Source organism: Pseudophryne corroboree, chromosome 5, assembly GCF_028390025.1.
Source record: "Pseudophryne corroboree isolate aPseCor3 chromosome 5, aPseCor3.hap2, whole genome shotgun sequence".
NCBI classification, from domain to species: domain Eukaryota; kingdom Metazoa; phylum Chordata; class Amphibia; order Anura; family Myobatrachidae; genus Pseudophryne; species Pseudophryne corroboree.
This window is the reverse complement of record NC_086448.1, coordinates 406,908,347-406,932,452: the sequence shown is the minus strand read 5'-3', so window position 1 is coordinate 406,932,452 and position 24,106 is coordinate 406,908,347. Positions and strand designations below refer to the sequence as shown.

At 45.2% G+C, this 24,106-nt stretch overlaps 1 protein-coding gene across 6 annotated transcripts in view; it reads left to right on the top strand.

The window, feature by feature from the left end:
* The window catches only part of MARCHF6 (membrane associated ring-CH-type finger 6), an 845,067-nt gene that overhangs the window by 732,897 nt on the left and 88,064 nt on the right, over positions 1–24,106 (top strand). For 5 of the 6 annotated variants that reach the window (XM_063922758.1, XM_063922754.1, XM_063922755.1 and 2 more), the window contains one exon: positions 9,008–9,142. The exons of the other annotated variant lie outside the window; for it this stretch is intronic. In XM_063922758.1, coding sequence (XP_063778828.1) covers positions 9,008–9,142 — 135 coding nt within the window. The remainder of the gene's footprint in view (positions 1–9,007; positions 9,143–24,106) is intronic. 6 annotated transcript variants of the gene reach the window in all.

The window sequence follows — 24,106 nt, the reverse complement described above, 5'->3', positions numbered from 1 at the left end:
GCGTCCTCTTCTGCTTCCGCAACAGCCAGACCTCCTCGTTCAGGGCCCTTGTGTTTACAGGGATTTGGCCCGACCGGTTTTGACGGCGTGGCTCTTGAAGCTTCCGTACTGAGGGCAAAAGAATTTTCTGAGGCAGTCATTCAAACTATGTTGAAGACCCGTAAGCCGGCTTCTGCTCGGATTTACCATAGTGTCTGGAATTCTTACTTTGCTTGGTGCGCATCTAACAATCATGACATTTACTAGTTTAGTACGGGCAAACTTTTGTCCTTCCTACAACAGGACCTGGACTATTGGGCCTTCGGCTGGCCTCCCTCAAGGTTCATGCTCCCTCAAGGTTCATATTTCTGCCTGGTCGGTATGGTTTCAGAGAAAAATTGAGACTCTGCCTGATGTTCATACATTCACTCAGGGTGTTTTACGGATTAAACATCCCTATGTCCCACCTGTGGCTCCTTGGGATTTGTCGTGGTTCTGGAGGCTTTGCAAGAGTCTCCGTTTGAACCTCTTGAATCTGCGGACCTTAAGTGGCTTTCCCTCAAGGTCTTGTTTCTGCTGGCTATTGCCTCTGCTAGACGGGTATCCGATTTGGGTGCCTTGTCTTGTAGGTCCCCCAAGATGATTTTTCACCGTGACCGGGCGGTTCTGAGATTGTGGTTCTGGCCTTTGTCTCTCCGGATTTATCCTCAAAAGAGCGGTCTTTGGATGTGGTACGGGCTCTCCGTATCTATGTGAAGAGGACAGCCTCTGTTAGGAAGTCTGATTCTCTGTTTGTACTGTTTGGTTTTCACAAACGTGGCTGGCCTGCTAACAAGCAGACCTTGGCCAGATGGATTAGAATGGTGATTTCACATGCCTATGTACAGGCTGGCCTTCCAGCTCCTGCTACCATCAAAGCTCATTCTACTCGGTGTGTTGGACCTTCTTGTGCGGCCCGCCGTGGTGCGACTCCTCAACAATTGTGCAAGGCGGCTACGTGGTCCTCAGTGAACACGTTCATAAGGTTCTATGCCTTCAATACTTCCGCCTCCCAGGATGCCTCCTTTGGGCGCCGGGTTCTTGTGCCCGCTACAGTGCGTCCCCTCCCATAAGGAACTGCTTTAGACGTCCCCGATGGAATACCAGTGTACCCCATTGTAGAAAAGGAGATTTATGGTAAGAATTACCCTTGTTAAATCTCTTTCTGCGAGGTACACTGGATTCCACAGTGCGCCCACCCTGACGCACTTAGCTTCTTTGGGTTGGTATGGCATTAGCTGCTGATACCTTCTCCTGTCGTGAGAATGTGCTGTCTGTTGTCGTCTTTTCCTGCTACTGCATTGGACTGGTTGACAAAACTGAGCTCCTGTGCATGGAGGCGGGGTTATAGAGGAGGCGGCGCTGAGCATCTTGGGAACAATCAAAGTTTTTAGCCTATTGGTGCCTCGGATTAAGATCCTACTCTACACCCCAATGTTATTCCCTGTGGAATCCAGTATACCTTGCAATAAGATTTAACAGGGGTAAGTTCTTACCATAAATCTCCTTTTATTTCCACAGAATCTCACATACAGTAAATAGTGGTTTACGGACTTAATATATGAAAACATCTGATCGTAATGCAAAACACTGCATGCGTGTTGTCACTTTCCTGAGTTAAGGGCCCTACACACTGGGCGATATGGCTAATGGACAACCCTGTCACCCTGCACCATAGCCCTGCATGCTAATATGGACGATAATGTCCATATTGGCCTGCAGGCATAAATGAGCTGGCAGCAACAATGAACGAGTGCGGGGCCGCGCTTCGTTCGTCATTGGTGCATACACACTGAAAGATATGAACGATATCTCGTTCATTAATGAATGAGATTGTTAATATCTGTCAGTGTAATCGGTAAATGTGTAGGGCCCAATAGGATTTTTCATACACCGCAGCTCAATTCTTCTAAAGAAACAATACAGATCTAAAGCAAAATGGATGTATGTTCCTACCAGAGCGTTTTGGTGCCCTGTGCAAGAAAGGGAATTGGCTGCCCCCCCCCTCCCATTATCTAAAATTAGTACAGTGCTACAAAATGTAAGTGCGTGGCTTCATGGGGAAGGGACGTGGCTACAGAATAGAACAAATTCACATTGCACCACACAGTAGTGTCAGTTATTCAAGTTACACCACACATTATGCCAGCTAGAACTCCTCACTCACATTACACCAGCTAGAGCCTCTCTTGTGTCTCTCAGCCTCCCACCCCTTCACTCTGTCTCGCAGCCTCATATCCTTCACTATCTCTCAGCCTGACCCCCTCACTCTTTCAGCCTGACCCCCTTATTGTGTGTTTCTCAGCCTCATACCCTTCACTGTCTCTCAGCCTGCTTCCCTCTCTCAGCCTGCTTCCCCTCATTCTTTCTCTCAGCCTCATACCGTTCACTGTCACTCAACCTGCCCCCCTCAATCTGTGTCTCTCAGCAACACCCCTGTCACTCTGCATCTCGCAGCAAGTTAATCAACCCTCCCACCACCCCCTCACTCTGTCTTTCAGCAACCCTTCATCACTTTGTGTTTCTCAGCAACTCTCCCACTCAGGAACCTTCTCCCTGTCACTCTGTGTATCTCAGTAACCCTCCCAGCACCACGTCACTCTGTGTCTCTCCGCAACAACCCCCCCCCCCCCCTCAAGTCACTCTGTATCTCTCAGCAAGTTCAGTAACCCTTCCACCACCTCCTCACTCTTTGTCTCTCAGCTGACCCCAGTAATGTCGGTTCATTGGTAGCTCCATTGGTAGCATTGCTGGCTAGATTCGCTTCAAGCCAGATGTGGGCGGAGCATGCAGGAGAAGCTGTAGTGCTACCCTTTGTTTTGTGTGTAGTGGTCGCTTTCGGCAGAGAACAAGCAGAGTGCACCAAATATACATGACAGCGGGCAGTGTTGCTGCGCTGGTGGTCAGTGGCCCTACTAGCGTCAGTGGGGGTCAGTGGCTCTGCGGTTGCTTCCTGGCGGTGCACCCGCAACAAGGCTCCTCAGGCACAGATCTAGTTATGGCACATGTTCCTACAAATGTTATTACAAATATATTATATGCTACTTAACAAGGGAAAGATAGTAACCTAAGCAACATGTAGATATAATAAGTAGGCTATGGTTGCAGCTAAGCATGTGACTGATATATTTATGATTAGCACTCAATAGTTTGCTGGCTCTGCTGTCACCACAAGAGCTATAAAACAACAATGGCACTAGATTACTTCTTACCTGGGTAACATACTGGCACTTGGTTAACATATTTGAGTCAAATGGTACGCAATGCTTGGTGTCACTTGATTTAAACAATGCGCCACGGGTAACGATGTGTACTTTTTCCTACATTTTGTGACTTAGTCACATTGTAGTCACATAGAAAGTTGCTGACCGTGTACTAGGGTCACGAGATCAGCTCTTTGGTAAGAAAGGAATTAGTATAAATTGTGTATAAAAAATTACTTTACAGAAAGGGTGGTGGATAAGTGGAATAGCCTTCCATCAGAGGTGGTAGATGGTAAGACAGTAGAGCAATTTAAACACACTTGGGATAAGCATAAGAATATCCTTGCAAAGACCTAAGGAACAACTAGGGTTAAAGTTGGTAAAAGACTACATGGGCCAAGAAGTTTGTTGCTGATGTCAAATTCTGTGTTTCTCAGTTGCAGATTAAGTATAATGATACTTGATGCAGCCACTCATATTGAAACTCTTTTTTTACCCAGATTTCTGACTGAGGAGGGAATTCAATTACCCGCGGTCAGTGACCATGGGTAATTGTTGCGCCCGTGGCTATTCATTTATCCCCGATTAGCCAGCGTGAGCTGCAATTTATAGGGGATTATGTTTCTTATGTATCAGCAAAAAGAAACATAGAAGGATTGGACTTGAAGTGGCGCACTTAAACATTAAATTGATACATAAAATATAACTTTTATTAGAGTATATTTGTTAAAAAGACCTGTAGCTGTGAAATATTAAAACCAAAAACATATAAATTGACAAAACAAAGTGTGATATGTGTGAATAAAAACACACACTGTGCTAACTGTGTAGTGCTACACATATATAATATATTATAGGTACTATGACCCTTGAATCAAATTATATGTGTTGTTAGGCTGAGTGCCCAATGGCGCTTTGAAGTCACTGATCAGTTGTACTAGATAGGCTTACTGAGGGTACTGTAAAGTGCAATATTCCAATATAAAGCTCCCCCTCAGTTTGGGCGCTGTGACCCCTCACTTATGTGCAATCATATGCTTGTACAGCTATGAGTCAGTGTTTATCCTCACTAGTGATCTCAATGTAATTAGCTGTTCTCAATCAATTTACAGCAGGTAATATCTGAAGTCAGTATCACTTTAAGTGAATAATCTGTTTGGGCGCTATGACCCCTCACTTATATGCATTCATATGCTTATACAGCTATGAATCCGTGTTTCTCCTCACTAGTGATCTCAATGTAATTGGCTGTTCTTAATCAATTTACAGCAGATAATAACTGAAGTCAGTGTCACTTTAAGTGAATGATAATTGATGTTCACTTATATGCTTATACAGCTATAGATCAGTGCTTCTCCTCACTAGTGATCTCAATATCTGTTCTCAGTCGATTTACAGCAGGTAATTAATAAAGTCAATATCACTTTAAGTGAGTAATCACAATGTTTATTAGTGATATTGTTAATGAGAGTAATGCATAGATCCAGAAAATGAATTTCCTTCTGGTCTTTTTCACCAGTAAGTTTCAAATTCAAATCATTCTGGTTCAGGATGGCAATGAATTCTTCCAGAAGTGTTGCCTCCGCCTCCCAGATGATCAGGACATCATCTATATACCGTAGGTATAATAGAATGTGTTGTGTGTATTTTTCCAGGGCATCGTTGAACACATGTTCCTTCTCCCACCACCCCAGGTAGAGGTTAGCATACGATGGGGCACAAGCTGTCCCTCTAACCTGGAGGTAGAATTTTCTTGGCTGATGAAGTAATTTTTAGTCAATATGAATTCGAGAAGGGAGACCAGAAAGTTATTGAATTCATGGTGTGTGTTTGTGTCCAAAAAATATCGAACGGCTGCCAATCCCCTCTTATGGTCGATTCTGGTGTACAGACTTTCGACATCGTAGGTGGCTAGCCATGTGCCCTGACTCACTGTCATGTCCTGTAGTTTATTCAACACATCCATGGTGTCCCTGGTGTATGAAGGCAGAGCCAGCACATGATGTCTAAGATATTGGTCGACATATGTGCTGGCCTTTTCTGTCAAACTCCCAACACCAGAGACAATTGGTCTACCAGGGGGGACTTTGTCATTTTTATGCACCTTTGGCAATAGGTACAGGGTAGCAATTTTTGGATTTTCCACTCTGAGATAATCAGTCTTTTTTCTTTATAACCCCATTCTGATGTGCTGCTGAAATAATGGAGTTGTATAAATACAAAAAATTGCTAGTTGGATTAAAGATTAATGTTTTGTAACAATTCTGATCACTTAATTGTTTCCTTATTTCCATTGTGTACATAGAGAGAGGCCAGAGCACAATGTTGCCCCCTTAATCAGGGGGCTTAATAATAGTATCCTGCCATTTCATGATTTCCTGCAACGCAATTCGTTCTCCTTTTGTGAGATTATCTGTGTGTGATTGAATCTGTCACTCTCGTGCAAACATACAATCTAGATCATGGGATACAAGATCATAAAATACCTTTGCTGAGGGAGAAAGTTTAATTTCAGGAAAGAAGGTGGATTTGGTTTTAATCCTCTGAGGATCAAATGGAGAGGGATCAGGAATGATCTAATTTCCTGACATTAATTCCTCCAGTATATTCAAATTTGGTTCATCATCCGCTGTCAGGTATCGGTGTCTCCGTAGAGAGGATTGTTTCTAAGTTAGAAGATTCTTCTCTAATTTGATGTTGTATATGGAAGAATTTTTTCAATAGGATCTTTCTTATGAACAGTTGCAGATCCTTTTCACATTCAAAACGATCAGGACGGTGGGTGGGGGAGAAAGATAATCCTTTGCTTAGTAACGATTTTTGATCGGTAGTCAGAATTCTATCAGTAAGGTTGATGACCCTAATGCTGCTTTCACATCGCAAAACCTGCTTTTGAAACGGTTCTTTAAACGGTTCTTAAAACGGGTCTGAGCAGTTAAACCCCCTTCACATCGCATGTTGTTACCAGTATATTACCATTTCATTACCGTTTTGGTACCTTTCACACTGAACCCGTTTCACCCATACAAAACAGTGGTTGTCATTTTAAATGTTTATTTCCTGCTTCTGCCTGGTGAGATCACACATGGAGACAGCCTATCACCTTCTGGGGCTTGCAAATACCGTTTGAGACCCTTTCACACTGCACAATTAAACGGGTCTGAAACGGGTAGGACCCTGCTTTTTTACCGTTTCAAAATACCGGTATTTTGTAAATGGTAAATTGAAGGTGACCCTTTCACATCACAGCTCGAACCATTTAGGAAGCCAGTAAAAACGGCAAATTACCGGGTACAAGCTGCGGTGTGAAAGGGGTATAAGTGTGTCATCCTCACTCATCTCTTTCTCCTCTGCTCTCGGGGCTCCTCCCTCAAATCTCTGGTGTCGCGTTTTCTTCTCGCTCCCCTTCCCCCTCCTGATCTTAGGTCTCCCATACTTGTGTAATCTTTGACCCCCCTCGGGGTTTGTTCTAAAAAATTCTTATAATGGGGTCTGCTTCTCTTAGAATTGTCCTCTCCCTCGGATGATTCAACATCAGAAGTGGTGTAGTTCAAGGTGTTGGTGTTCCTATTCTTTTGTGGGTAGGACTTCCATCTATACACTTTATCTAGAGCAAAATCATTTTTATCTCGATAAAGCTTCCTTCTCTTCCTTTCTATAATGTCCTGTTCCAAATCCTCAACTTCCTTCTTATATTTGTTATATGTGTGTTGAAATTTATCAATTGCCTCAAACTTCTTTAATTTTTCCCCCAGCACTGAGATTTCTTGTGCATATTGTGCAAGTAATATTTCATCGTGTTTGATGAGAATTTTAATGAGATCCTTAGAACATTGTGTGAGTGCCAGCTCCCATTCTTTCTTGAGATCGTTATTTGCTAACTCAAAAGTGGGGAAGACACGTTGTCTTAAGCCTCTTGGGGTGACTTCAGTTATTACCTGCTGTAAATTGATTGAGAACAGCTAATTACATTGAGAAATGCTGTTTATTTGATATATAGGTTTCCATCACACAACTGATAATTACAAAATAGCCAGTTAGGATATACTGCTATTAACAGCTGATGGAGTGTTCCAGTGTACGGCATTAGTGCAATATTCAAACAGCTCACTAAACCCTGTGTCTCACAGCTATGATCTATATTCCAATATAATAGTAGTGAATATTGTGGAAAACTTTCAGTTTATATGCATTCTTGGACATTACAGTGTCTCTCATTAACAATATCACTAATGAACATTGTGATTACTCACTTAAAGTGATATTGACTTTATTAATTACCTGCTGTAAGTCGACTGAGAACAGCTAATTATATTGAGATCACTAGTGAGGAGAAGCACTGATCTATAGCTGTATAAGCATATAAGTGAACATCAATTATCATTCACTTAAAGTGACACTGACTTCAGTTATTATCTGCTGTAAATTGATTAAGAACAGCCAATTACATTGAGATCACTAGTGAGGAGAAACACGGATTCATAGCTGTATAAGCATATGAATGCATATAAGTGAGAGGTCATAGCGCCCAAACAGATTATTCACTTAAAGTGATACTGACTTCAGATATTACCTGCTGTAAATTGATTGAGAACAGCTAATTACATTGAGATCACTAGTGAGGATAAATACTGACTCATAGCTGTACAAGCATATGATTGCACATAAGTGAGGGGTCACAGCGCCCAAACTGAGGGGGAGCTTTATATTGGAATATTGCACTTTACAGTACCCTCAGTAAGCCTATCTAGTACAACTGATCAGTGACTTCAAAGCGCCATTGGGCACTCAGCCTAACAACACATATAATTTGATTCAAGCGTCATAGTACCTATAATATATTATATATGTGTAGCACTACACAGTTAGCACAGTGTGTGTTTTTATTCACACATATCACACTTTGTTTTGTCAATTTATATGTTTTTGGTTTTAATATTTCACAGCTACAGGTCTTTTTAACAAACATACTCTAATAAAAGTTATATTTTATGTATCAATTTAATGTTTAAGTGCGCCACTTCAAGTCCAATCCTTCTCTGTTTATTTTTGTGCATAACTATATATTGGCAACAATATATTCAGTGGCAGCACCCCCTATATAATTCAAATATCTGATATAGAATAAAACTAGGGGTTTCCTTTGTTTTAATTTGGAACTTTTCTATAAAATGCTAGTGCAGTAGTATCCCTTTCCCTGCTAATGTTCTTATGCATCAGAAAAGAGAAACAAATCCACAAAAACAGCCCTGTTTTCGTCCGAAAACTGTGCTGTTTCTACCGAGAACTTTAAACCGGTTTGTTTTCGGATGACCAAATTGGATTGCCCCCCAAAAAATACAGTAGAAGCATCAGGAAACATCACAAAAAATGTTTTTCATTCCAAATGTTTATTCTCCTTTAATAGAATTCCACCCATAGTGGCATTCAGAAGTATGAGTAATGGAAGTGAAAATAGACAGTGTACCCTTGCAATTTACATTTGCAACATTAGAGATGCTTGGTGCAAACGACCTGCTTGGTGCAATTTGAGCAAAAGTGTATGTGGACTAGTGATAATACACATCTTGATCTGTATTTATGGCAAATATATCAAGGCTGGCCTAGTACATCTAAACCTGGTTTTTCAAATAAATGTTTGAATGTCCACTAATTGTGGTCTGGTAACTGGTACACACTTTAAACATCCACATGATGAATATGAGTTCATAATATAATACAGTATCGCATAAACTTCTGAATATTTAATTTATACCATAAACTGGCCATGTTTATTTTCAAATTAGATCTTGAAGACGCTGATTGTTGCCCTTCTCTTGGCTGGTGCTATTCCTCTTCTACTTGGGCTTTTATTTGAATTAGTAATCGTTGCACCTCTGCGGGTACCTTTGGATCAAACTCCACTTTTTTACCCTTGGCAGGTAAGTTGAAATGGTTATATGTGAATTTGTTAACACTGATTATTTTTCCTAATAAACTGTGTAATTAAGGAATTACCGAAGTTATTAACAAAACACACAATATTTTAAGATAAGCAATTCATGAGGTGTGCCGTTCAAAATACAGGAAAAAGATGCATTCTGCATGCTAAATATTTTCATTCCACAGCACAAAATCATGTGATGTTTCAAAGTTTTAAGTTACTTTGTTACAATAAAGAGGGAATTCAATTTCCAGTGAATCCTTTGGCCAGCTGAAGCTGCGTGGCATCTGCCGCATTTTATAACAGTGGAATCTCGCACAAAAGTGTTGCCTGCGCCATAGGGTAGCAAGCAGTTTTGTGCAAATCGACCAACAATTGAATAACCCCCCTATTTGTCAGTTATCCAGTTCAAGTTATGTAATCTATGGAAGCCAGAATTTCTCATTCTGTCATTTATAGGCTAATTTATCAATAAGTGATACATTTCACTATGAGTGATAAGTTGCACCAGCAATACGCTCCTAGCTGTCATTTTTCAAACACAGGGCCTAATTCAGAGCTCATCGCTACAACGGCAGCGATCATAATCTGGAGCCCTTTGTAGAGTTCGCCTCTGCTTGATTGACAGCCAGTCGTGGGGTTGGAGGGGGCGTTCGTGGTGCGCGGTCTGGACAATACAGGCGTGTCCGGACTGTTGCTGGAGTGTCACACGCAGCTGCTGCAAACCAAAACATGCTGGGTAGCCGCCTGCCAGCGCAGCTAGGCTGTGCAGGCAGGAAACTACTTGGTATGTGCGAAAGCATTGCCGTCGTGCCTTCATAGATTATCACCTGCAGCTCCCCTACGTTCATCTTCGGTAGGACTCCTCCTGTATTTTTATGAATAGCCACACAATGTTCTGTGTGCTAATTTTATAAGTTATATGTTATTTTGGATATCAAAGTGTGTATTAAATTCATATTTTGTACGTATTGGCTGCAATTCTCCTATGTAGCTATTGGACAGCGCCACATTCAATACTCCACCTACGTATTTTTGTCTATTTACCTTTAGTGGGGTAGGGTATTGTTAAAGCTGATTAATTTACAGTACAGAAAAGCTATACCCTTTACACTAAAATTCTAGCCGCTGCGGCCGCTGGATGTAATCCTTAACCTACGTACCTTTTACCCAGTTAGTTACACAGGCCCGTACCGTGTAAGGGCTTTGCGTACACACACTGCAACGGACGTACAAAGTACACACTTTGCATACACACACACCGACACGCTGTAAGCACAATGCAGCTACACGTGTGGCTGGAATACACTTTAAACCTTAGCAGGAAAGGGACACAACACCAATTGTATTTAAAATATGTTGGGATCCGACCCACCAACAGTTATTTACTAACAGGGGGTTACAATAGTAATACAATCACAATAAGAGATACAGGCTACAATCAATGATACATACGTTTGTTCGCAAGCGCCACCCGGATCCGGTCCTCAATCAATCTGGATAGATGACCATCAGAGAATGTGTGACCGGCCAGGCAGCTTGGCCTTTTATACATTTGTCCAGTTCTTGATACAATAGAAACTGTAATCTCTTCACCCATAGGTCAAAGGGCTGGTCATTTACAGTACATGAGGGGTCATAGGTCGGTTTGAATAGGTGGGCGATGCCTGGTCCAGCTGCACTTGCAGATGGTCTCCACTGGGTTCCCGCCGAATATCAAAGTACAGTAAATACAGTGTAATATTAATATTCTGTTCCTGCGCATATCTGTGTGCCGGAGCGTGCTATCTTCTGCAAACTGCTACCGGAATATTGCTCTTAATATACTGTACAGCTGGATACCAAACACCACCTCCTAACCTAATTCTGTTCCCTTCTATCCTGTAAAGGTGAATTCCTTTGTTGTACCCTTTAAGCAAGTAAAACTCGCTGGTGTGGTGCATGTGGGCTATGTGTTAATCGTGCACTATGTGGATTAAATATGAAATATGTCTTTGTGGCTTTTCCATGCGAATACAAATGCTACCGTAATTACTCATACCACGCGCTAATACGCACCACTGCGTGAGCGGTTAAATGCGACTTGCAAGTATACGCTTGCACGGCAGAACAAGTACGCGCATGGAGGCCATCTGTGTGGTGTTTGTATGTGATGTGTATGGCTGTAATATTTTCGACTTTGACAGTACCCCATTCTTGTATTGAAAGGCTAGCTTACACAAGTGAAGCGCTATAGGTATTCTGTCATCCATCATATACCGTAGAGCTCTGCCTCAGCCTCCTCAAAGCCTTCTGCATGATGCTGGACTGCAATGCCTGGGAGACAGGCAGGTGGGAGTCCAGCTGAAATTCTTCAGTCACGCCTTGACACGATCTTGCCAGGATCCCTGGGTCATAGACCTTGTATCCCAGGGCTACAGGCTAGAGTTCCAGGATCTCCCACCTCACAGATTCTTCAAATCAGGCTTACCAGTTTCACTAGAGGCAAGAATAACCTTACAAGACGCCATTCAAAAACTGTTACAGACCCTGGTCACTGTTCCAAGTGTTACTATTCCAGCTTGTTTGTAGTATCGAAATCGAACGGTTCAGTAAGACCGATTCTGAAATTCAGGTCATTGAACCCATACTTACGAGTGTTCAAGTTCAAGATGGAGCCTCTGAGAGCGGTGATTTCAGGTCTGGAAGAGGGGGTATTCCTAGTGTCTCTGGATATCAAGGATGTGTACCTCACATTCTGATCTGGCAGCCTCATCAGGCTTATCTACGGTTTGCACTGCAGGACTGTCACTACCAGTTCCAGGCTCTGCCATTTGGTGTCTCCACGGCACGGAGGGTATTCACCAAGGTGATGGCAGAGATGATGCTCCTACTCCGCAAACAAGGAGTGAACGTAATTCCTTCTTTGGATGATCTTCTGATAGACTGCGTCCAGGAAGTGGTTTTTGGAGACCATTGGTCTCACAACCAGATTACTCCTGGATCACGGGTGGATTCTGAACCTACCAAAATCTCACCTGGAACCAACGAAGAAGCTTCATTTCCTGGGAATGATACTGGACACAGAGTCTGAGAGTGTTCCTTCCCTTGGAAAAGGCAATGGGAATCCAGTCGATGGTTCGGGCCGACCTGAATCTCAGTACATCTGTGCATCCGCCTTCTTGGGAAAATGGTGGCCTCTTACGAAGCAGATCAGTACGGAAGGTTTCATGCGAGGACCTTCCAGCTGGATCTGTTTGAAAAATGGTCTGGATCGCGTCTTCACATGTGTCAGAGGATTCGTCTGTCGCCAAAAGCAAGAATCTCCCTCCTATGGTGGCTACAAATTTCTCACCTGGTGATGGGTCGAAGGTTCGGGATTCAGAATTGGATCCTTCTAACCACAGACTCAAGCCTCAAAGGTTGGGGTGCAGTCAGCCAGGGGGTGCAGTTTCAAGGAAGATGGGCAAGTCAGGAAGTCGTCCTTCCGATAAGGGAGGAACGAAAAGCAGAGCCGCAGTGTCAAAGGTGTCAAGGATTCTCCTCTGGGCGGAAAAACACGCCATGGCGTTGTTGCCAATCTTCATTCCGGAAGTAGACAACTGGGAAGCAGGCTTCCTCAGCAGACACAATCTCCACCCGGAGGTGTTCCAGTGGCTGACATGTCAGTGGGTGTATCCACAAATCGACATGATGGCCTCTCGACTCGACAAGAAGCTCAGGCGGTTTTGTTCCAGGTAGAGGGACCCACAAGCTGTAGTGGTTGACGCCCTGACAATTCCGTGGGTCTACCTGCTGGTGTACTTGTTTCCTCCCATTCTTCTGATCCCAAGAATTCTCAAAAGAGTACAGTGCTGTTTCAGCGGGCGTCTGTGTCGGATGAACTAGCAAGTACAGCAGACATAACCAGGCTGTGGCCAGAGCATGGGGAGAAGGTAAAGCATCGGATCCGCTTAGAGGAGGAACACTGACAAAGCAGCACTGTTTTGGGAGGAGACTACCACACAGTCACTGATGCGGCTGCCACCTAGAGTGCACCAGCGCCAGGCCTTAGGGATCATAGGCTCCAAGGGTAGTATGAGGCCGCAATTCCTAGGATTGATGTCAGCAGTGGGGAGTCAGACGCTCCCCTGGTTGCACCTCCACCTGGTTCATGACCAGTTTCCTCCGAGTCTCCCACCATGAACTGTTTTCCCGCTTCCATCTGAGACGCTGTGTACTAAGGGGACCCAGTCGCAGCATATGTGGCTGTGTGACTGGTGTGTCAGTGTTCACTTGTGCACCTATGTTCACTATAGGTTCACAGAGCAATGGTGTACACTGTAGCGTCTGGATCCACTCAGTGTTCGCAAACATATCGATTGGTCCTGGAAGCGGGGTGAGTCTCCCTGTATCCCACACTGCTGAGTACGGGTTATACAGCACTAAGTCTCTATCTACCTTTGAGTACGAATAGTTGGATAAGTGCATAATGCATATGACTCTGATAATTATTACTGTGGTTTATTTTGCTATGCATCTGAATACGGTTAAAATGTATATATGGTAATGCAGTAATATGTTTCTCCAACATACTTGAAATGTATCTGTAGTTGATTGTGCTCATATTGCTTATTATACTAATGTGTAACCTGTGACTGATTGCTAGTGTGATTGCTGACTTTGCTATAATTCTGTCTGTTTTTTCTGTCTATTCCGATCCTCAATTCTGGTGCTAAGCAGGGTAGGGTCGGATTGTATGTCACTTTAACACATCTTAAAGTGATTACAGTCACAAATTGTGTAGTACACTGTGAAAGTGTGTGATTATTTCTGCAGCGGGGTACACTGGGGTTTCACAGGGATAACATAGGGGTGTAGAGTTGGATCTTTTTTTTTTTTTCAAATATGTTTATTAAATACCTCCAAAACATGGTACAGAAGTAAGGAAAAAACCGCATACATATCAAACATATCTACATCAAAGTAGGCAAATAAGAAAGGTAAAAGTACACAGCATATATGAGTAGGTGGAGGAAATTTTCCAATTTTCCAAAACAATCAACAAGAACAAACTGTAAACCACCAGAAGAGCGGCGGTCAGGCTATAATATATTGAGAATGGGACTGAATATGACTGACTAAAAACTGACACTCAATTCCGGCAGTTCAAATAACAAAAAAAAAAAAAAAAGGGGTAAAAAAGAACATCACAAAAACGTTAGAACAAAAATAGGCAAAAACACCTACCAAGAGCCACAGGCCACCGATCCGTCCATAGAAGTGTCCATCCAATCCGCCAGGGAAGAAACAGAAGAAATAAGAAGAGAGGGGAAAGAAAAGAAGTGGTGTGTGGAGAGGGAAGTACGGATGAAGAAGAAGAGGGGGAGGGGAAGATAGAAGGCTCAGTCAGTTAGAGAAACTTGGCTATCAAGTTGTCGGAGAGAGTACCAAAAGTTAGATTGGAAACATTTATGTATTGCTAGTTTAGTGTGGGGAGGGAGGGTACAAATGTATTTATCCCAGCACTTAAAGAGTGCAGGAGTCAGGGTTTCCTTGTGGATAGAGGCCTCCAGCCAGTCCATATTAAATAAGAAGAGTAACCTAGAAGTAGCCATAGGGAGAGTAGGAGAGGTAGGATGGATCCACTGTTGCAATATAGCTTTTTTCCCCACTGCTGAAAGTAGCACTATCAATTTTTTATCAGTGCGTGGAATTCCAGGTTGGTCCGACAGATGACCAAAGAGGGCCCAGGGAGCAGTGCATTGAAAGGGGATGCCTAGCGTTGAGGTGCCATAGTGGTGTAAGGTATGCCAGAATTTTTGGATGACAGGGCAGGCCCAGAGACAATGGAAAAGGTCAGCTTCTACCGTTGAGCATTTATTACATCCGGCCCTATCTGATATACCCATTAGAAAACCTTGTTTGGGCGAAATATATGCCCTGTGTAGCAGTTTATAGGCCATTTCCTGATATATACTAGCCGGTATTAGTTTAAGGGTCATAAAAAAAAGTATCTAGTAGGGTGTCTACTGTGAGTGTAGGAACTTGGGAGATCCATTTAGCCAGATCAGGAAAATCAGTGTGGGGGTCCAGTTCAGTGCGGATGCGCGCATAGATAGAAGATATGGAGTATGTGTTGGAGCGTAAAAGGGAGTCTAAGGGGTTAACAAAGTCTTTTCCCGTGAGGTGAGGGAGAACGGATGTAAGATAATGTATAGCCTGGGAGTAGTAAAATCCATGCAGGGGTGAAATTGCATATTTCTCAATAGCCTCCTGGAATGGCAAAGGAGTGTGAGTTGGTGTCATCAGATTACGTAGAGTCTTTAAACCAGAGGAGCACCAAGCACCAAAAGGCAAAGAGGCAGTACCATTTTGGAACTCCAGGTTTCCAAGCAAAGGTAGAGATACTGAGTAATAATATTTGAGACCAAGGGCTTTCCTAGCCATTTTCCACGCCTTAATAGTGGAAGACAATAGCGGGTTATCAAATTGGGGAGATTTTATTTGAGAGGGCCGGGCATGTAGGAGGTAAGCAAGAGAGAGAGGAGCACAAAGCTGAGATTCTAACTTGGTATCTGTGAATACATCGTTGCCACTGAGCCAATCCATAGCGAAACGTAGTAAGCACGCTAGATTGTATTGTTTAATGTTTGGTAGGTTTACACCCCCTTGGCGCACCGATTGCAACATTTTTTTTAGGCTTATCCTGGGGCGCTTACGGTTCCATATAAACTTGGAAAGCAAGGTATTAAGTAAAGAAAAGTCGGAGTTAGTGAGAAGAATGGGAGTCATTTGGAGAATATACAGGAGTTTCGGGAAGCTTGCCATTTTAAACAGGTTGCATCTCCCTAACATATTAAGGGGAAGGTTTTGCCATAGGCTAAGTTCAGTCTGTATTTTATGTATGATCGGGGTAATATTACGTGCATAGAGGGTGGAGAGATGTTGTGGTAGAGCCACTCCTAAAAAGGTGATATGCGAGGGGGCCCATCTAAACGGGAAGGGTCTAATCCAACCCAGTCTCGCCTGGCCAAATATGGCCAGGGCTTCAGACTTGGCAAAGTTAATGGAGAAGCCAGCAAAAGACGAAAATCTGTCAATTGCCTCTACCAATACAGGAAGGGAGCGTTTAGGGTCAGAGGTACATATAAGTAGGTCATCTGCGAAGGCTATAACTTTGAGTTCGCGATCCCCAATAACAATGCCTCTAAACCCAGGTAGTAGTTGGATATAACGAATAAAAGGTTCCAATGCCAAATTAAAAAGCAGAGGGGAGAGAGGGCATCCTTGTCTGGTGCCTCTCTCAAGAAAAAAGGAAGAGGAGGCCACATTATTAACTACCACCTGGGCCATCGGAGCAGTGCAGAGGGTCCGCATTAGACTACAGAAATTAGTGCCAAATTGCTGATGGGAGAGCACTCTAAAAAGGTGTGGCCAAGCGATTTTATCGAAGGCCTTTTCGGCGTCTAGATTGATAAGAATATTGTCTTCCAAATTATGAAGGCGGGTATGGGAAATAGCAGCTATCGCCGATCTAATACCTTGTACAGATTGTCTGCCTTTAATAAAGCCTAATTGGGCCGGGGAAATGAGATGAGGCAGACAAGACTGTAGACGGTTGGCCATTAGTTTGGTAAGCAATTTGAAGTCTTGGTTAAGAAGTGAGATAGGGCGATAAGAACCCACGAGGGAGGGATCTTTACCCGGCTTGGGTATTACGATTATCCGTGCCTCATTGAAGTATAAGGGTATAGTTCCGGAGGTAAAGATATGATTATATAATTTGGCTAGAGTGGGTGTGAGTTCAGCATTAAGTAATTTATAATATTCAGCCCCAAAGCCATCAGGGCCTGGGCTCTTGCCGTTTGGTAAAGATTTGATAGTTGTGAGTATCTCTTCCTCAGTTATAGACATCTCGAGAAGGTCCCTGTCATCTCGAGAGAGGACAGGAAGCTGAGCGTCATACAGAAAGGATTTACCTGTCTCCACGTTATCTGGCTCTGCTGTATATAGGGATTTGTAAAACTGCATAAATTCGGCGCAAATGGCTGTCGGATCTGATATAATAGTGTCTGAAGATTTAACCACCTCAACCCATGTGCGCGTGCGGGGTCCCCGAGCGAGGTTTGCCAAGAGTCTGCCCGATTTATTACCCCATCTAAAAAATTTGTTCCGCTGGTAATCATATCGTGTCTGGGCCTGCTCTGTTAGGAAGGTATCATATACTTGTTTAGCAGTCAGGTAAGCCTCTTTATGTGCGGGAGTGTCGGAACGCTTATACGTTCTATAAGTTGAGGTGAGAAGGGAGCTCAGTTCATGGAGGCGGGAGTTAAATGCTTTGCGTTTGGAATTTACGTATGAGATAATGTGGCCCCGGATAACAGCTTTAGAGGCGCTCCAGAACAGTGAGACATCCTCCGCCTGGGTCAAATTATCAGAAACGTAGGTGTGCCAAGTGTGTCTAAGGTGTAGGAGAAAATCCTCAGAGTGAGTAAGATAAGCAGGGAATCGCCAGCATTTGGAAAAGCATTGGTGCAACGCAAGCTTAAGAGAAATCATAATAGGGGCATGGTCTGAGATAATAATATTTTTAATCGATGTGTGAGTGACTTTAGGGAAGAGGTGTCGGGATAAGAAAATATAATCAATACGGGAGTGTGTGGAGTGGGGGTGAGAGTAGAAAGAGTAATCACGAAGAAGAGGGTGATGGATACGCCAAGGGTCGGAGAGAGCAAGTTGTGAACAGAGGGAAGAAAGAAGATCATAGCCGGATTTGGAGGATGAAGTACTCACCCCAGACCTGTCCATGGACGGATCGATGACCGTGTTGAAATCTCCTCCTAGGATTAGATTAGAGCTCCCCCAAGAGGAAAGTTTCTGTAGGACAACTGCAAAAAAATCCTGTTGAGAGACATTTGGGGCATATAGATTAAGGAGAGTATACAAGACATTATCAATAATCACATCTAGCAAAATAAATCTCCCATTAGGATCGAGAAATTTTCTGCGTATCGAATATTGTAGGGACTTGTGAAAAAGGATGGCAACTCCCCTGGTCTTATTAGAGTAAGGGGCCGAGATACAATCCCCGATCCAGGGGGCACGTAGAGTGTTACAGGGATTGTCCAGCCAATGTGTTTCCTGTAAGAAGGTGATGTGAGGGGTCAAACGGTGGAGGTGGGAGAGCACTTTCTTACGCTTCACTGGAGCGTTAAGGCCCTCCACATTCCATGATATTATATTGAAGGCAAGGAGTGGGGTATCTTCCGCGGCGGCGGGGGGAGTAGGAGCAGGGTCAGCTTTATCAGCCTATACCGATGGATGGGAATGCAAGAAAAAATATACTAGAGGTAAAGTAGGGCCCCTGCCCGTCCCAGCGAGCGGGAAGGGGTTGACCCATGGAGGATCGGGGTCGGCAGGTCTGGCAGGTGCAACCAACAATATTAAACAGTAACATAGAAAACAAACAAGAAAAACAAGAAAATTTACAGCTCATTGTATACACAGAGCTGCGCAATTATTCCTCTCCACGTGACCTACAGATGGAGAAAAAAAAGAGAGAAAAACATGCATGCAAGCAATAATAACAGTGCAACAGTCAAGTGGGTAAACTCGAGAAGTGGGCCTTGGCGAGTGTTATGTCATCGAAGAACAACGGCTTGCCGTCCTCAAAGACCCGCAGCCGGGCCGGGTACAGGAGAGAGAATTTGATTTTGGCGTTAAACAGTTGCTTGCACAACGGGGCAAACTCCTTGCGTTTAGCAGCGACAATGGTGGAAAAATCCTGAAATATCAAGAGCCGATCTCCGTTGTAGGTTAAGCTATCCGTCTTCCGGTAGTGGTCTAAGAGTCGAGCTTTGTCGGCATAATTAAGGATTTTCATGATCACCGGGCGAGGGCGACCAGAGTTCGTTTTACGTTCAGGGCCTATTCTATGTGCCCGCTCAATAGCCAGAGGGTCACCTTTGAGATCCAAGGCCAGTTGTTGCGGTATCCAGTTAGAGAGAAGATCAAGTAACTCATAGCCTTTGACCGATTCGGGGATACCCACCACCCGGAAATTACTTCTGCATCCGCGATTCTCCAAATCATCTAGCTTCTGGGTCAGATCCGAAATGTCACTTTGCTGTGAATTAATGGTGAGTTGTGCTGCATGCAAATCATCCTCCAGGGTAGACACCCTCTGTTCGACGTCATCTAAGCGGCCAGAGTGTTGAGTTAATTTGGATAGAGTAGAGTCAATAGCTTCTCTAAGGCCCGCCAGTTTTTCATCTAGTAGAGGGCCCAGCACCGCCGCAATGTCCGCAGGTTTCATTTTGGGAGGCTTATTGGCCGGAGCAGACTTGCGTTTTTGTAAGGACCTGGAACGGGTGACAGAGCAATCTGAATCAGACGAGTGTCCCCACACAGTATCGCCTCGGGTTGTAGAGGCGGGGTCAGCAATTGACATCGGGGTGGGTATGAGAAATTATACAAGACATTATCAATGTAAAAATAAGCGGGCAACGGAGAACCGATTTATACAGTAGGAGTCGCCTCACGCAAGGAGCAGGCTATAATGAGGTCACATGGAGAGGAAAAAAGAAGGGGAAGTATAACAGGTTACATCTCAACGAGTAATAGCTCAGGACCGGTAGGCATCAGTCCGTGAACAGCGCACATGGGCGAGGAGAAATGTCACACAGGTGTAGAGGCCAGTATGGGTTTATGGGTGGAGCAGGTGGAGCTTCCGAGATATAGGTGATCGCAGCAGCGCCTATTCCAGCAGGGGTGCTGATGGGTGAGCTCTTGGGTGCCAGGGAGCGCCGCTCAGGTGGGGGAGGGGGTTCGCAGAATCGCCGCACCAGGTTCGACGGACCGACGGCTCCACACCAAAATCGAGGCCCCGGCTTCTGGGGCGGAGGTAGGCCGCAATCCGCAGGGGGCAACACAGGGCCTCCCCGATTCCGCAGCCTCGACCTCCGGGTGCAGGGTGATGTAGCAGGGCTTAGGGGATTGTTTCCTTGCAGGTGGGCCCCCAAAGTTAGCTCAGAGGTTTATTTTATTGTGTTGCTGGCCGGAGCTCTGCAGGAACCCGACTTCTCCTGATGCCAGCCAGGCCACGCCCCGTAGAGTTGGATCTTGATCCGAGGCGCCAACAGGCTAAAAGCTTTGACTGTTCCCAAGATGCACGGCCCCGCCTCCTCTATAACATCGCCTCCGTGCACAGGAGCTCAGTTTGTATGTTGGTGCCTGCAGTGCAGGCTGACAACAGGGAGGGCTGTGCTGGGCAGCCCTGAAAAGAGCTTTCATTTGAAGTAAGAAGACTTCAATAGCAGCAGCATAGGCACTTAAAAGTGCTATGTGTCATTCTGACACATCGTGCTGCGGCTCCCTCACCTCCCAGCGGCGCTGTACACTCCCGCGCCCTGGTTGCCAGGTAACTACAGCGGAGGGCGTTCCGGTTCTCACATAGGGCACACGCACACTGTTGCTGCGTTCCGGGATCGCGTGGCCGCTGCAAGGAGGAGGTAAGAGGGTCTCCCAGGTGGGACCCGCAGCAAATCGCGATCCTAGCGGCCAAAGCGTCTACCACGTGTATTCTGGCTCGCCGGATTTTCTGGTTGGTAGCTCTGGACTCGAAAAAGAGGTTACCCCTTTTAAGGGAAACATTTTTTTTGGGCGAAGATCTCAACAAGATTGTCGCTGACTTAGCGTCTGCTAAGACTGAGTGTCTGCCCAGTACTTCTCCTTTGGTCCCGAAGGCTAGGAGTACTTCCTTTCGTTCCTTTCGACCTCCCGGTAAACCAAAGGGTCAGGCATACCCGAAACAGGCTCGCACTTCCAAATACACTAAGCCCAATCCTAAACGTGCCTGGGCTGCCCTTCAGCCTGCTGCCAAAACAGAGACGACTGCTGCATGACGGGGCAGACCTCCCTCTGGGGGATCCCAGGGTGGGAGGCCGACTTCTATGGTTTGCTCAGGTATGGCTACAGACCACTTCGGACACCTGGGTAAGGGAAGTCGTCACGGATACGCCTTCTCTTTCAAGAAACGTCTCCCTCGCCAAACATCCCTTCGGATCCGGTAAAAGCAAAAACTCTCCATCTGGTGGTACAGTCCCTCCTGGATACGGGAGTGGTAGTGCCGGTGCCTCTGGCTGAGAGAGGCAGGGGGTACTATTCAACTCTGTTCCTAGTTCCGAGACCAAATGGATCTTCTCGGCCCATTCTCAACCTCAAGTCTCTGAAAAAATTTGTTCAAAGTTTCCAAATTCCACATGGAAACTCTTTGCTCTGTTGTTCTGGCCCAGGAGCCCAAGGACTTCATGGTATCCTGGATATACAGTATGCTTATCTGCATATACCTATTGCAGTGTCGCATCAGCAATACCTGCGTTTTGCTATTGGCAACCTACATTTTCAATTCCAGGCCTTGCCTTTTGGTCTGACCTCGGCTCCTCAAGTTTTCACCAAGGTAATGGCGGTCATGACGGCCCTACTCCGCCGTCAGGGTATCCGTATCCTGCCGTATCTAGATGACTTGTTGATCTTGGCAAACTCCCCAGAGGTTCTCCTTCGTCACCTGGAACTGGCTGACCAATTCCTGCCAGCCCACGGGTGGCTCATCAACTGGAAGAAGTCTTCCCTGGTTCCTGCTCAGAGCATGGTGCACCTGGGAGCACTATTGGACACCCACAACCAACTGTTTTTTGTCTCCGGAGAAGGTCTTGAAGCTTTAGGACAAGATAAGATGCTTCCTCTCTCGCCCACGTGTGTCAATTCACTTGGCGATGCAAGTACTAGGCCTCATGGTGTCGGCTTTTGACATGGTGGAGTACGCTCAATTTCATTTGTGCCCTCTGCAGAGGCTATTTCTCTCCGAGTGGGACAAGCTGTCTCACAGGATCAGGTATCGCATGATATCCTTGGAGGTCCATCTGTCACTGACTTGGTGGCTGCAGGACCATCAACTGAGCAGGGGTCGGCCATTCTGGATCTCCAACTGGGTCCTACTGACCATGGATGCCAATCTGCGGGGTTGGGACACGGGGTTGGAGCAACACTCTCCTCAGGGTCGGTGGACCAGGGAGGAATCTCTTCTCCCGATAAACATTCTGGAATTGCGGGCAGTGTTCAATGCGTTGACACTAGCCATTCCTCTAGTACAGAAATGGCCTGTTCAGGTACAGTCAGACAGCGCCACCACGGTGGCGTACATAAATCATCAAGGCGGCACCCGAAGCTGCAAAGCACTGATGGAAGTGTCAAAGATTCTTCGCCATCTGCCAGCCATATCAGCAGTGTTCATTCTGGGGGTCCTATACTGGGAAGTGGACTTCCTCAGTCGTCAGGACGTACACGCCAGAGAGGGGAGCCTTCATCCGGAGGTCTTTCAACTCCCCATGGAACAGTGGGGTCTACCAGGTGGCGTCTTGACACAATCACAAGGTTTCGGTCTTCGGAGCAAGGACAAGGGATCCTCAAGCAGCGATCGTGGATGCACTGGCAATTCCATGGAATTTTCGGCTGCCGTACGTGTTCCCTCCAGTGTCACTTCTGCCCAGGGTGATAAGGAAGTTCAAGCAAGAAAGAGGAATACTACTTATAATCGCTCCGTACTAAGGGCCAAAGGTTTTTCTAAAGCGATCATTCAAACTATGTTGAAGGCCAGTAAGCCGGCTTCTGCTCGGATATATCATAGGGTCTGGAATTCTTTTTTTACTTGGTGTGCAGCTAACAATTATGATGCATACAAGTTCAATACCACCAAACTCTTGGCTTTTCTGCAACAGGGCCTGGACTTAGGCCTTCGTCTGGTCTCCCTCAAGGTTCATATTTCTGCCTTGTAGATATGGTTTCAAAGAAAAATTGCGACTCTGCCTGATGTTTATACATTCACTCAGGGTGTTTTACGGATACAGCCTCCCTATGTCCCACCTGTGGCTCCTTGGGATTTGTCGGTGGTTCTGGATGCCTTACAAGAGTCTCCATTTGAGCCTCTTGAGTCTGTAGACCTTAAATGGCTTACTCTTAAGGTCTTGTTTTTGCTGGCTATTGCCTCTGCTAGACAGGTTTCAGACTTGGGTGCCTTGTCCTGTCAGTCATCCTTTCTGATTTTTCACCGTGACCGTGCGGTTCTTAGAACTCACCGTGGTTATCTCCTTAAGGTGGTGTAATCTATCCACCTTAACCAAGATATTGTGGTTCTGCCCTTTACCTCTCCAGGTTTATCCTCCAAAGAGCGGTCTTTGGATGTGTTACGGGCTCTCCATATTTATGTGGAAGAGGACAGCTTCTCTTCGGAGATCTGATTCTCTTTGTCCTTTCACAAGTGTTGCTGGCCTGCTAACAAGCAGACCTTGGCCAGATGGATTAGAATGGTAATTGCACAGGCTGGCCATCCAGCTCCTGCTACCATCAAAGCCCATTCTACTCAGTCTGTTGGACCTTCTTGGGCGACCCGCCATGGTGCAACCCTTGAACAATTGTGCAAGGCGGCTACGTGGTCCTCAGTGAACACGTTCATAAGGTTCTATGCCTTTGATACTTCCGCCTCCCAGGATGCCTCCTTTGGATGCCGGGTTCTTGTGCCCGCTACAGTGCATCCCCTCCCATGAGGAACAGCTTTAGGACATCCCCGATGTTATCCCTGTGGAACTCCAGTGTACCCCGCTGCAGAAAAGGAGATTTATGGTAAGAACTTACCTTTGTTAAATCTTTCTGCGAGGTACACTGGATTCCACAGGGCGGCCACCCTGACGCACTTAGCTTCTTTGGGTTTGTTTGTAATTAGCCGCTGATACAGTCTCCTGTCGTGAGAATGTTGTGTGTATGGCTACTAACGGTTGTCGTCTCTTTAACCTGCTACTGCATTGGACTAGTTAACAAAACTGAGCTCCTGTGCACGGAGGCGGGGTTATAGAGGAGGCGTCGCTGTGCATCTTGGGAACACTCAAAGCTTGTAGCCTGTTGGTGCCTCGGATCAAGATCCAACTCTACACCCCGATGTTATCCCTAT